This window comes from Lissotriton helveticus, chromosome 1_1 (assembly GCF_964261635.1).
Source record: "Lissotriton helveticus chromosome 1_1, aLisHel1.1, whole genome shotgun sequence".
Classification (NCBI taxonomy): Eukaryota; Metazoa; Chordata; class Amphibia; order Caudata; family Salamandridae; genus Lissotriton; species Lissotriton helveticus.
Genome location: NC_136057.1, coordinates 2092160084 through 2092174040, shown reverse-complemented (window position 1 = coordinate 2092174040; position 13957 = coordinate 2092160084). Strand labels below are relative to the sequence as shown.

At 43.6% G+C, this 13957-nt stretch overlaps 1 protein-coding gene across 1 annotated transcript in view; it reads left to right on the top strand.

Moving 5' to 3' along the window:
• Positions 1 to 696: 696 nt before the first annotated feature.
• Positions 697 to 13957, top strand: part of LOC144756204 (vitellogenin-A2-like) — an 80018-nt gene continuing 66757 nt past the window's right edge. The window contains exons 1-3 of the mRNA XM_078645816.1: positions 697 to 828; positions 940 to 960; positions 1074 to 1225. Coding sequence (XP_078501942.1) covers positions 789 to 828; positions 940 to 960; positions 1074 to 1225 — 213 coding nt within the window. The 5' untranslated portion in view covers positions 697 to 788. The remainder of the gene's footprint in view (positions 829 to 939; positions 961 to 1073; positions 1226 to 13957) is intronic.

Sequence of the window (13957 nt, the reverse complement as noted above, 5' to 3'; positions counted from 1 at the left end):
TTTAACACCGGGCCTTGATAATATGGCCCTCAATTTTTCTGCAAGGTTAAGATTTTCATAAAATGTTCTAACATTCCACGCACTTATAAGTCAATAAATTGAGGTAACATTACTTTTGGCAGTGTTGTTATTTTCTAGACGTCTTTGTGTTGTAAAATGCTTGGTAATAGTCTACATTCAGAAGTAAATCTTTATTAACGAAAAGTACAAACAGTTTGCTCCTTCTCAATATAATTATTTTGATTTAAGACCAGCACTCCAGTGTTCATATCATAATACATGTAAAATTCATTTGATTAAAAATAACACGTAAAACTACATTCTCAGGTCAAATTGTCGCCATTTCATGTGTTCACAATTACTTGGAAAGCTCATGAAACACACAAGATCTCTTCCAGGTCGTGTCACAATAACCGGAACAAAGTTATCGTGCCTCATCGATCCATAGTGGGTATGCCAAAATACACGACCTGCTCTCAGCAACAAAAAATAACATTAGCTAACTGTAAATATTGCATGGCTTTTACCATTTAAAAGTGTGCAAAATGTTCAATTTATTAAAATCATTTATATAAAAATGGAATGCAGACAGCGGGCCCATGGGCAGTGCAGAGATGTTACAGGGTACGTGTCAGAGGAAAATTAAATGTCTTTGTGGATGAAACTTTTTGGGGCCTCCCTCATAAAAAAGTATGAGTTGCCAAAAGCTCTACCTCACAGGCCAGATAAGCCCTATTGATTCCCTATAAAAGCAGGTGAATCTTCTTTGGCCTCCATTCGCCGTCACCATGAGGGGAATCATCTTTGCCCTTTTGCTCGCTCTTGTGGGTAAGTTCACACCTCTTTTGATGAGTTGAGGGGTACTGAACAGGGATATCTTCTGTACATGGAATTGACGTCTCTGTTTCTAACACACCTATTTGATATTTTTCCTCACAGGCAGTGAGCAGTACAACTATGGTAGGTCTGTTTCTTATTGACTGAAGTGCATTTTTTACTGTTGGTAGCATGCTGCTAATGAATGCAGAATCAGGAGAGCCCTACAATTTAGTAACTGTTTTTCCTCCTTTCAGAACCCATCTTGAGTCAAAGTAAGACCTATGTGTACCAGTATGAGGCCTTGATCCTGAATGGACTGCCAGAGAGCGGCACAGCCAGAGCTGGAGTCAAACTGAACTGCAAGGTGGAAATCAGTGGCATCGCACAGAAGGCCTATCTCCTCACGGTATGGAGTTCTAGTGTACTTAGATTGCTTAAGGGGGCTGGCGTGAGTTAGCTAATAAGTAAAACACATTAAATATCAGAACTAGAACATGAAACACATTCATAGAATAGCATGAACTTTTTGTTAGGTTTGGTCAGGGGCGTAGCTTGTTCAGGAAGACTGGCAGGGTGGCGTTGGCTTCAGCCACGGCCCATGGAGGTAGTTCTGTGGGGGCGGAAAGGCCGGGCGGGGGAGGGGCAGGGTGCAAGGTACTAAACTCTGGAATATGGATAATTGGAGGTAAGTAAACGATTAAATAAATAAAACAGAGGGGCATATTACCAAGGGATTTATCTCCGCTTTTTTGGCTTTAAAAGCCAAGAAAGCGGAGATAAAATTATCTCCCTATCAGCAACAGGGTGCTAACACGCAAATTCGCATGTTAGCACCCTTTTTCTCTACGCTTCCCCTTGCATCTCTAATGAGATGCAAAGGGGGCGTTCCAGAGAAAAATAATAGGAGAAATGTTGTTAAGCGACATTTCTCCTATTATCAAGGATTTCGCTAACCCTGTTAGTGATAAAAAAAGCAGCGCTAACCGCGGTTAGCACTGCTTTTTTTACACCTGGCATTTTCCTGACTTAGCCATGATAACCTAAGGAAGGTGGATATCATGGCTAAGTTTGTGAGCCCCTATCATCAAGCTAACGCCAAACTTTGAGAGATTATCATTGGTTTTCCATCAATAATCTCTCATTTGGCAGTTAGCGTGAGGATTTTTATCACTACTGAGATAAACCTTGCTAATAGCAAGTTATCTCTGCAATAATTTCCGGCGATGCTTAGCGTTAAAAAATTCGTTGCCAAGCCTCGTTAGCGATAAATATCGCTAATCGTTGGTAATATGACCCAAAATTCGTTGGCAAGGAACTCTCTCCACGGGCGGCGGCTGGTTGGCTTTAGATTTTCAGACAACCCCGCTGGCATATCATGTTAATCATTATGTGGGAAACAGCGCAATGAGGGGGGCTTAAGGGCCAGTGGATAGGGAAAGAAGGATGGATTATGAGGGGTACTTAAAACACAGTATTTTGTAAAATAACTCTGTTTTAAGACCTTCAAAACAGAGACGAGTGTGTATGGGAAATTTTATTTGAGTTAGTATTTAAAGCTCCCAGGTGAAATCGAACCTACCATCTTACCATATCCGACTAGAAGCTCATGTACCCAACTATTTATTAAATAGTATATTTGTTACGGGGTGTAAAACTGCAAGCCCCCAACCCTTCCCGAAGCTACACCCCTAGGTTTGGTATGCATTAAGCAATATCTACTACAAACGAAGTATGAAGAAATATTCCCTTGCTAAGTAATCTAGGGGCATATTATCAAGCGGCAGCGATAATTATCGCTGGCCGCTCTTTGAGCGAGTATAATTATCGCCGGCTATCACTGGATTATATTGCAGAGATAGCGCGTTATTATCAACGCTTATCTCCAATGCGATATAAAATCCAGCGATAGCGGCAAAATTTGTGATCATCGCTGGAAATCCAGCGATAATCGCACAGCAATAGGCAAATCCTTGTAGATAGGGCAGGTTGGTCTCATGCTTATAATCCACCACCCATAGGCTATAATGGCTTAGTAAGATTTAGAGCAGGCGTAATGAAACCTGCGATAAGCACGGTTAGCGCTACTTTTATCGCCACTACCAGGTTAGCGAACAGATTGATAATTGGAGAAATGTCTGTTAGCAACATTTTCCACGTTATTTCTGTCAGTTAAACCCACTTTGCATATCATTAACGATGCAAAGCTGGGCGTTGAGGAAAGGGGCGCAGAGGCATAGAAACACGTGCTAGTGTGCCCTTGCTGATAGTGCGATAAAATTATTGCTGTTTTTTCCCGAAAACGGACGCTAAAGCAGTGATAATCTTATCGCGGGCCTTGATAATATGTCCCTTGGTTGGTTATGGTGGGTTTTAGAGTTGATACATACAGTCCTAACATTATATTACAAAGTCATAGAGCAGACATTCATAGAGGGTCTCCTCAAACCTAGCAAATGTTGCCCTTGTGAAGGTGAGAAGTAGGTGGGGAAAAAGAGGCCACGTCCAAGGGTCACCTTGCATAATATTTAAAAATCCTTCCACTGCACCTGCCCAATGGTGGTGTGTCTAATGCTGTAAAAACATATACCAGCAACAAATACTAGCACATGTATACAAAAGAAGAGGCCAAATGTAATTTATAGGCTCATATAAACCATCAAAAAGTAATGAGATTGATAGAAGAGAGAAGAGCTTAGACAAAGGTTGCTGGTCAATCAGCACAAGATATCAACTTTGACAAACAGAGCAGAAAAGAAACTAGTGTATGTATTTCTTGAAATGTACAGAGGCAGTAGTAAGTCTGCCAGTACGACAGAGGAGGGTTGATCTAGAGGCTGAGTTGGCAAATTTCACCAGTGTTTTTATCCCAGCGTCAGCACGACTGAAAATCTTGTGATTCTATGCAAATCTGATTCGTTTTAAGGCATGGACAAAGTGGGCTCTGGCCCGAGCCCCAGCCTTTGGGGAGGTGGTTCAAGTAAAGCCTTCAATCAGTGGCCATCACAGCAAGGAAAAAATTCCCTGTACAACATGGCCAGTTGATGCTAAATTGGCAATCTTTTAGGCCTTCGGTGCAACCACTTCATCAATGGTGCCAGGAAGGTGGGAACCAGAATTTCTAAATACACTGGGTGGTCCTCTGCCAGAGGAGTGGAGTGCCAGATATCTGCTGCCCTCTAGTTTCTCTATGAACCTGCATGTCTTTAGGTGAATAAAAATTATAGTGGACGCAAAGTGGTGGCAACTGCACAGCCTTAATTATTTCTCTTTGCAAATGATACCTCCAGAGCACTGAGGGGGTCATTATGATGCTGGAAGGACCGCCACCGCTGGCCCTGTGATTTACCCACTGCCAAATTTGGATGACAGTGGGACCGTGGTGGAAGCAAAGTCCATACGCTGCTTCGCCGCCAAAGGCAATCACACTGATTGCCTGGCAGACGGAGTAGGGCCATTAATATGGTGGTGGTGCCTAGCAGGCACCGACCACCACATTAGGATGTGAGCCCAAGAAGGCCTTCCCAGGAAAGGCTGGCGGGGATTGGGTTTGGGGTCCCGTTGTGGGCCCCCCTTGTGTGGGTGGGTGTCGCTGTACTGGGGCATACCCATGGTACCCCACCTCATTTCCATGCACCAAGTGGCAGGCACCGCATGGTGCCTCCCACATAGTGCAGGGAAATGCTGTGCACGCACTTTTGACAATGTTTATGGTGCTGCAGCCAGCAGTACCGCCTGCAATGGGAAAAGCCCAGGATACGCCCACCAGTATGGCGGGCGCATCCTAATCGGAGTGGTGGGACTGCCGCATGTCTGGCGGGCGGGTGGTCCCAAACTCCGCTATGATGGCAGGCCGACATCGTAATCACCTCCTGAGTTCCCCAAAACTGCTTCAGTTGTTAAAGCTGGGCCATTTTTTATATATTTTGATTAAACATAAACTATTAGCAAGTGATCTATTCAGTTTCCAGGAATGAGTAGAATCCAGCCTTTCCAGCAACTTCGCGTTTCCCAGCACATACAAAGGAAAGCAGACAGGGTGCAAGAGAATTTAGATATTTTCCATAAGCCATATGAAAGTAAAAATGTCCCACACAAATGTTAAAAAAGAAGATATAGTCAGTTTCCCTTACATTTGATTCATGAGCCCCGGAAACTTAATTCACTGCAAGGATGGATTGACTGTAACTGACTGGCTCTTCATTGATCTGTAGTTGTCAGCGCTTCATTTGTCAAAACCGTAAGTGCTTGGGCCCTTGTCAGGAGGCCACTGCAGCTTCCATCACCCATTGCCCCTGGAAGCATTGCCAATGACAGTATGAATACACTACTAATCATCACACTCCTACAGGTGTGAGAATTCAGACTATTCCGGGCCCGCAAAGCTATATAAGAAAGGCTTGAGTGGCAAGTATTAGTAATTTGAAAAGTATATTGAATTATTAAACGTTTGTCTCCTCATCTCAAAATTAGACAGACAGCGCCAAAGTGTGGTAGAATGTAATTAGTGACTGAGTTGAGCAATATATGCCCGTGCTGAACACCGGAAACCAATGAGTCAAATTATGCACTGGAAGTTGTGACATTTAACATTGGATTAGTAGTGGCGGAATGCTAATTCTCTACTTGCATATGTTCTCTAGTGTTGAGCATGATATGCAAAACAAGTGCATTGAGATGGAATTGAAACACAAACATGTGTCAATTTCTAAAAAGGTGCCTTTGACGAACACTTTCTTTTTGATACTAGTTATATTTATAGGATCTGTCCTAAACTGGTTCACCTCATTTCTCCACACACAAACTCAAAGAATCAGTCCCTGTCCAAATCCAAACTAGTCACTTTGGGGGGCCCTAAGGGATACTCGCTCTCACCCACTCTCTTTAATCTGTTCATGATGGCTTTAACTAAAGTTCTTAATATAACCAACATCCACTATCACATGTATGCTGATAACACAACTGTATCCGAAAATCTCTTCCTCTAAAAATATCATAGCACTACAAAAAAAGAATTGGCTGACAAGCAACCACCTCAAATTAAACACTCTCAAAGCAGAATTCCTCTTAATCAACCCACAAACGGTCACCCAAAATCAAAGAATGGGTGAAGCAACTTACAGCTCTTAACTGCACGCCATACATTATAGACTCCATGAAATCTCTGGGAATAGCGATTGACAAGAACCTGAACATGCAGGAACACATCAGTACAGCCACCAAAGGAGCGAACTTCCATATGAATATCTTAAGGAAAATAAAACCCTTCCTACCCCTTGAAGACTTCAAATCAGCTGTCCAAGCCTTAGTGATTTCCAGATTGGGCTAAGGAAGTGCAACCCTCTGTGGCCTACATAGACATAGGTTGGCTCCACTAAGGCCCTCCCTCCCTTAGCTCTGCTGCAAGACTCACCACAGGAACTTAGGGAAACAACTACATCACTCCCAATAAGAAGTCTCTAAATTGTTTCTCATATGAGGCAAGGATGCACTTAAAAATTGCTTGCATGACTCATAAATCTCTACACTTCAACACCCCGAGGTACCTTGCACACAAACTGGTGGCTGCAGATCCTCTAGAAACACCAGCGCCATATTGTTGCAACCACAGATGTTTTCTAAAAACAAAACCTACAATCGAGCATTCTTGGGTATTGCCCTGCGAACCTGGAACTCCCTGCCCCCTGAAATCAGACTGAATCCCTCAACTGCATCATTCAAAAAAGAAGACAAAGCTTTACTGATGAGAAAATTCCTGACCTAGAACCCACAAAGTCTACTCACCTGGCCTCGATATGGTACAGTATCTACACCCAGGTCTTTTGATTGCTTAATATTCTCTGACTTGTGGAACTATCATGCCGGCCCTTGTAGTTGTCTCCTCCCTCACCTGATCAATTATTCCTTATTGTACTGTTCTCAATTATGTTGTTGTTTTCTCAAGCTGCTTCTCCTTTTGCCCATTTGTAAAGTGCTCTGATACCTCCTAGGGTCATATTTGCGCTATATAAAACGTTATCAAAATAAACAAATAAGGTGGTATTACACCTGCAACAATATCATCAATATCAGGATGCCCATTTTCTATGTTCAGGTAGTAATTAGTTCCCTTGCTTAAACTCACCTTAACATTTTGCCACTTTTTTACATTTCAAATGCTCTGCATTAGCTAGGAAAATATCTACAATAATATTAGACAGCATCTGACCTCCAGGAAAGGTGTACTTAGTAAATACAGGGCATTGAGTGGAAACTCATGAAGGAGCGCCTCTCTTCATTTATATCATATAATGAGACAATAGAAAAGAAGGATATGACTATGGAGTGGAGACATAGGCCAAAAAATAACTCTGATTAATATTTGAGTCATTTCTAATTATACTGAAAGTATGCCCTGTTATCTTGAACATGTAATTCTTGCCCTAGACAAGACTTTATCATAAGCAAATAATACAACTAAGATAGCAACCTTAACAATGACCAGCCATGTTTTCTGCGCCATAATACCTTTGAAAAGATGGTGGCCAGCTGCTATTAAATATATGTATCTTAGAAATGTAGAATTAAAATGTTACACGGGAAAATAAGGGCCCAACACACTCATACAATTCCAGATTTATAACAAGGTAATGTTTTTCAATATGATCAGCTCACCTTTTCATCTCCGAATATATAGCTGCTTATGCAACATTTAGACTTCAAGGCAAGCTTTCTCAAAATTGATAACAGAAAAGAATGATGCAGATTGATTCACTGCTTCAAGTTTAACAGATTTTGGCAGTAGTCATTCATTTGTAATGTTACATGGAGTGGTCATTTCTGAAATACCTGGTTAGTCCCTATCCAGATGTTAAACAGGAACATCTTCAGCTCTTTGAAGGAGCCATTCAAACTATGTCTACAAAATGTGATGCTAGCAGGATTAACAAGTCGTCAACGAGTGAAACATAGGTGTTTTTAAAAATACCATAGCAGATGAGGCTGTACTGATACTGAGGCAAGTGCTCCAGTTTATATCAAGGTGCGAGGACCCTGTTTGGGGCATGTGGGTGCGTGATTGGTAGTAAAAATTAGCATGACATATTGTGTGTCTTAGCTATCAATGACCTGGTCTGCTCCAACATCAGACCTGTAAGAAAGTCATAAATGATCTTAGGACCAAAACGTGTGATAGGTCGCAGCCAACAGACCATTGCATGGCAATCTCCATGTTGCATGTGAAGGAGATCTCTGCAGTAATAGTGCACATACATACCTACAATTTCCCCTACAGTAAATGAAGATAAGAAATGGGTCATTACATTTTTAACAGTGATTACAAACTAAGTGATCTCAAATACAGATTAAAGTACCGAAATCTCCATGAACAGGCACATACTTTTCAACCAAATTAGGACCATGTAGAGGAGTGTCTCAGCATATCACATTAAACTCCAATGTTGCTTATGACAGCTCAGTTTATGATTGATATACAATATCCCTCAGTGGAATGAATAAAGGTAATTTTAAGCTGTCACGTTATGAGAAATAACCTCCTATCTAAGATACTCTTGCGCCTGTTGCCTGTAACACATACTCTTGGTAAAAGCCACTGTAGTTTCTACTTCACAAAAGGGGTGCCTTTACAGTGTTCATATCTTGAGTGTATGTCATTGATAAAGTATATTGCTCCATTAATATAAAATACAATCTCGTCCAAGGTTTTGTGTGAAGTCCTCTTTAATATTTAACCAATCTAGATAAAGCTGTAAAGTAAGAAAGGTGTCACATCATGGCAGGATGTAGTTTCTTAGGGCCTCAGCTCAGGTTCAGTTAGATGGCTGGTGTATGGGTGGTATAGCGAAGGCACCACCTCTGCCACCACAATGGTGGTCAGCCCACAGAATTCAGAGTTGTATGCCATGTTCGAGTACATTCTCCTACCGAAATGACTCCCATCATATAGGCTGGTGCCACTTACTGGCAGGTCTCTCATATCATGGCCCCATGATAGACTTCCTGCCACTTATATTACTTTGGAAGACAGGTGCCAAACTGGCAGTCTTTCTTCAGAAATAATTTAGACAATATTCGTCATGCCCTGGAGCTTTCTTTCAGCAAGTGTTATATCTTTATTGGTTTTAAGTACAAAACGGCACATGCATTTCAAAGATACAAATACATGACATCTTATGCAGTTTACAGCTTTTAAAGAGGTAGTATGGCCCTGGTGTAGCTTAGGTCCACAGCCTCTCGCAACCTGGTCATCCCTTCTGTTGGCACGAGTCTTGTTCATGTGGTGGTGTTTGTCTGTATGTGCACGTCATCACACCTGGTAAAGTTGCACAAGCCCATCTTGTCTAAATCCTACTAGATTAGTAAAAACAACATTACTACTAATAACTTAACTTTACCCAGTGTCGCGTTTTGTGTCTCTCAGTGCAGTTCCGCCGAGTGTGCTGCCCAAGCGGTCTAGGGCGTCTTCAGCCAGGGTGTATGACGGATGAGCCTGGGATAGAAGAGGGATGCGCCTCCAGGGCACCCGTACATTGTGGCCAGCTGTGGTATAGGTTGCAGGGCATATGTTTGGTAGAATTTGTCTGAGAGGCCATCCGTACAAGGTGTCTTGCCTTGGGCCATACCCTTAATGGCTTCTCGGAATTTCCTGCTCAGTTCATGGGGCACCCAGCACTTCCCGGTTCTCCTCAGGAAATCATGGCAAGATCACTCTAGTCAGGAATAGGTTTAATGTGTCTCTTGGTAAAAGAGCACCAGGCTTGTATATGGCCTGGTAGTAAGCTGTGAAAACGTCATAAATGTCTGTTTGGGAGTAAAGCTTTTCCTACATGGGCATCATCCTAATAGGGGTCCCCCCTACCCTATATCAAGACATCCATGCCAGCAGCCAGTCTGCGTATCCACAGTCAGTGTGCATTGTGAAAAAGTAGTCCCATCTGCTCATGGAGTGGAGTTTCTCCAGTTCCCTCACATCTCACGGAGGGTAGGAAGGGCCTCTGGGCACCCTTTATCTAGATACCTAATATCGTCCTCTACAGTAGACAGCTCTGTGTGTAGAAAGAAGGCCACCCCCGCTGACTGGCTTAGGCAGTATCCCCCGATGACCGCCTTAAAAGGCGTCCCACCCCACGTTAATATGAGAGGCAGTGTTTATGTTTGTTTTGAAGTTGTCCACTATCTTATCACCCAGGGGTCTTGAAAGGTGGGTTCATACAGGTGGCTGGATGATAGTCTCCAGGTGCAGATGGGCCCCAACAGAGCACCATCTGCAACGGGTTACTGTCTGACAATATGCACCCCGGGTACTTATCTAGCCAACACGGGTTGCCAGACCCGCCAAGCCTACCCAACCCATCCCAACAAGTAGGTTGTGTGCCGAAGAGTGGAATTATATTTTGGTCCTACCTGTGTTCCGCAGGAGCCGATTAAGCTTCCCTACCACAATGACATAACGGCCTCCCTCGCCAATGTATGTCTTATCTCCCTTCAAAGGGACTCCCGGTCGGACCCAAATCAATGCCACGTGGAGTACAACAGAGTACCCAGTGGCATGTATGTGGCCTCTCTAGCGTCTCTGCAGTTTAGTTGTCTCGTCTGCCATTAAATGAGTTTCCTGTAGCACAGCTATGTCCACCTCTCTGCGTTCTCGGAAAGCCAAGATCCGACAACCTTTACCACAGGAGCCCATTCCTCGAACATTCCAGGTTAGGAAGAAATAGTGCATCAGTTTCTCCTTTGCACTTTATTTGTAAGGCACTCCTACGTCTGTACCCTCCTCTCCCCACCACCCTGCCTCCAGCCACTTCCTGGACCCCACAGTAGATCAATCATGCACCGGTACTAGGTGCAAACCATACAACCATCCCCAACTCCCTCTCCCCAGGTCAGAGTAGCAATATTCTCTGGACAAAAGAAAGAATCAAACTGAATGGTAACATCCAAACCCCCATATAGCTATGTCGTATGGGTTTTCTCTGAGGGGAAGCAGCCTCTGTGCCTATCTAGATGTCCACAGTGCCCAGACCCACTCACAGTAGGTTAATGTAGGATTACTCTTCATGAGAACTGAACCACCCGATCTCCGGCAAGTCATCATACTGTCCCTTTCTGTGGGTCAGCTCAGGCGCTCTGATTTGGGAACAATGCAACAATAAAGTGGGGAACCCAATAAACCCTTGGAGGCTTGGGCAATATTGATAATATCAAGTACAAGGTGCCTACGAGGATTTTTGTTCCGAAAAAAAGATTTTTCTTCATATTAGAATTAACAAGATTCAATATCTGTAAATTTCGAACCAATATAAATAAATTCAATAATTCAAGCAATCAATGCATAGAGAATCAAATCAGTAACAACAGGGGAATATCTTTTGATTAATATATTTCTCATTTATAATTTTTTAGGGTACAGTCAATACTGAGGTCGATTTCAATGCATACTAATGAAAATGGTACAAAACATTTTAACCTATACTTCATAAGTAAAAAGATCCATGCCTAATAAAATCAAAAAAGTGACATATCTTCATAAATAAAACAGTCACTTAAAGTACATCAATACGTGAGGAAATGGACAATACAGTTAACGTTTCGGTCTTCTATCCCTCAGACCATCTTCAGAACAACAGAATCTGCATTTAGCAATGGCCCTTTCAAAACACTGGTCAATCTATTAGATCTTGGCAGTATTGTATGGACTCCAAAGACACTCACTAGTCTTCCTGGCCTTGTTCGGATGTCTTTATTGCCAGAAATGAAATGAAATGAAATGAAAATGGATTTATTCGAGCGCATGGCTGACCGAGAGTGTCCCAGCGCTATAGAACAAGGAGTACCAGGGACAGCGCCAGCGTCTAGGGATCCTGGGGAAACAGAAAAGTTTTGAGGAGCTTTCGGAACTTCGGATGGCTCGGCTCCATCCGAATCCTGGGTGGGAGAGCATTCCACAAGGTCGCTGAGTTAACTGAAAAACGGCGGCCCCCAGTCCGCGTCCGCCTCACTCTCTGCACAATTGCCAGATTGGCATGATCGGAACGAAGCGATCTAGTAGGCTTGTAAGGGCGAACAAGATGCCCTAAAATGGGGGGTATGTTCCCCTGCAGGGACTTGTGAGCAATACATAGGGACTTAAACTTGACCCTTTCACGAATTGGCAGCCAATGGAGGGCTTTGAGTGCGGGTCTGGCTGATGATCTACGCGAGGTACCAGTAAGCAGTCTTGCTGCCTAGTTCTGGACTCGTTGAAGAGTATTAATTTTTGATTTGGGTGCTGTCAGAAGAAGAGCGTCGTTATTATAATCCAGTCTTGATAGGATCAGTCCCTGAATAAGTAGCCTCCTCGAATGCTCTGGCAGTAGGGGGAGGATTTTACGAGCAGAACGAAGTAGCCCTATACAGATGCCCGCTGTCTTTTTTGCTTGGGTCTTAAATGTCAAATCCTGCTCCAACCATACCCCCAGACTTTTTAATTCCTTCTTTGGGGTGGGCGCAGGACCCAGACAGGCAGGCCAGATGGAATTAGGTAAAGATGTTATATAGTGGCCTAGCAACATAAGCTCTGTTTTAGCCCCATTCAATTTAAGACGGGAGCCATTCATCCAGGATGGATTTCTGAGAGACAGGTGTGAAGATTTTCTGAGCAGTGTTTTTCTTGGGAGAGCGAGACGACCAGTTGGGTATCGTCGGCGTAAGTGACTATTTTAATCCCACATGGATGCCCCACATCCTCGAGGGGGGCCATATAGATATTGAATAAGGTAGGGCTCAGTGATGAGCCCTGTGGGACCCCACACTCGAGGGGGGTTATCTTGGAGCGTGCTGCACCCTCCCAAACCTGGAAGGTATGATTCTCCAAGAAAGATGTGAGCCATCGCCGCACTGTACCTGACACTCCCAAATTGCTCAAATGATGGATTAAGATCTTATGGTCCACCGTATCGAAAGCTGCGCTTAGATCCAGGAGGAACACCATCGTTGATCCCCCTGAATCCAAGATGCACCTTGCCTCCTCCACTATTTCCTGCCCTGGGCGAAAACCAGTCTGGGAGTTACGAAGCAGCTTATTACTTTCTAAGAAAGATGAAAGCTGCTGATTGGCTATTTTTTCCGCCATCTTACTGATGCCCGGCAGCAGCGAGATTGGTCGGAAATTGGCGAACTCTACGGGATCGAGCTCTGGTTTTTTAATGATATCATAATCTTTGTGGAGTATATTTTTTCAATGCGTCCTCCTTCATCCTTTGATATTTGTGTATACTGCAGCCAATATTTTAATATGGCAGACAAAGCGGCGGGCGGTAGTCCCTCTCAGTAGAAATACACGGATTTGGGAACAGCATAGCGCGATGACTCTCCCCACTCTCTCAGCTGGGAGCGTCTTCCAGGGCGAGTACAAGTTCAGACCATATTCTGGGCTATAAATCATCTGCAAACCTAAAAGTTAACATCAGCCCAGGGGAAAGGTCCTCAGATAAGATCTCAAAGTCACCATTCTCAGAGGAAGAGGTAGAGTGGCGGCTCCCGGTGGAGCCCCTGGGGATGTTCTGAGGGAGGTTGCTCTGTCAATCGCTGCCGCTTGGATGTTCTCAGTTTGCCTCTTTGTTGGGAGCAGGCTGCCCATGTCCATCCGGCATCCCATGTGGCAGCACCGCCGCCCCAAAAGTTGTACCCCCCCCCCCCGCCTTCCCCCGGTGGCCTAGGGTCCTGACTGTGGTCTGTACCAACTTTATAGGCTTCCAGTAAATCCCAGGGTATGTACAAGGGGGTTTTACCCAAAATAAGTCACAGGGACCTGGGTCATAGTAAGTACTAGAAGGAGGGGGTCCCAATGTAGAACCAAATTACTTAACACACAATTAAATAATAATAACACAATTAAAGAATCCGCAATGTTTAATTCACACAGCAGACACCGTTAGGATATAGTATCCAGCATTTTTCATTATAAAGACGGTTGATTGGTGCCCAGGAAGGGGGAGTGGTCAAGTGAGGTAGGTGTAGGTAGGGAAAGTGACCATAAAAACAGACAATAATCTGGAAAAATGTATCCTGATTTGGAAAGTACATATGAACACAAATCACATCAAATCAATTAAGCAACACATGCCCCGAACAATACATCAATGTTACAATTTGCGGAGATAGG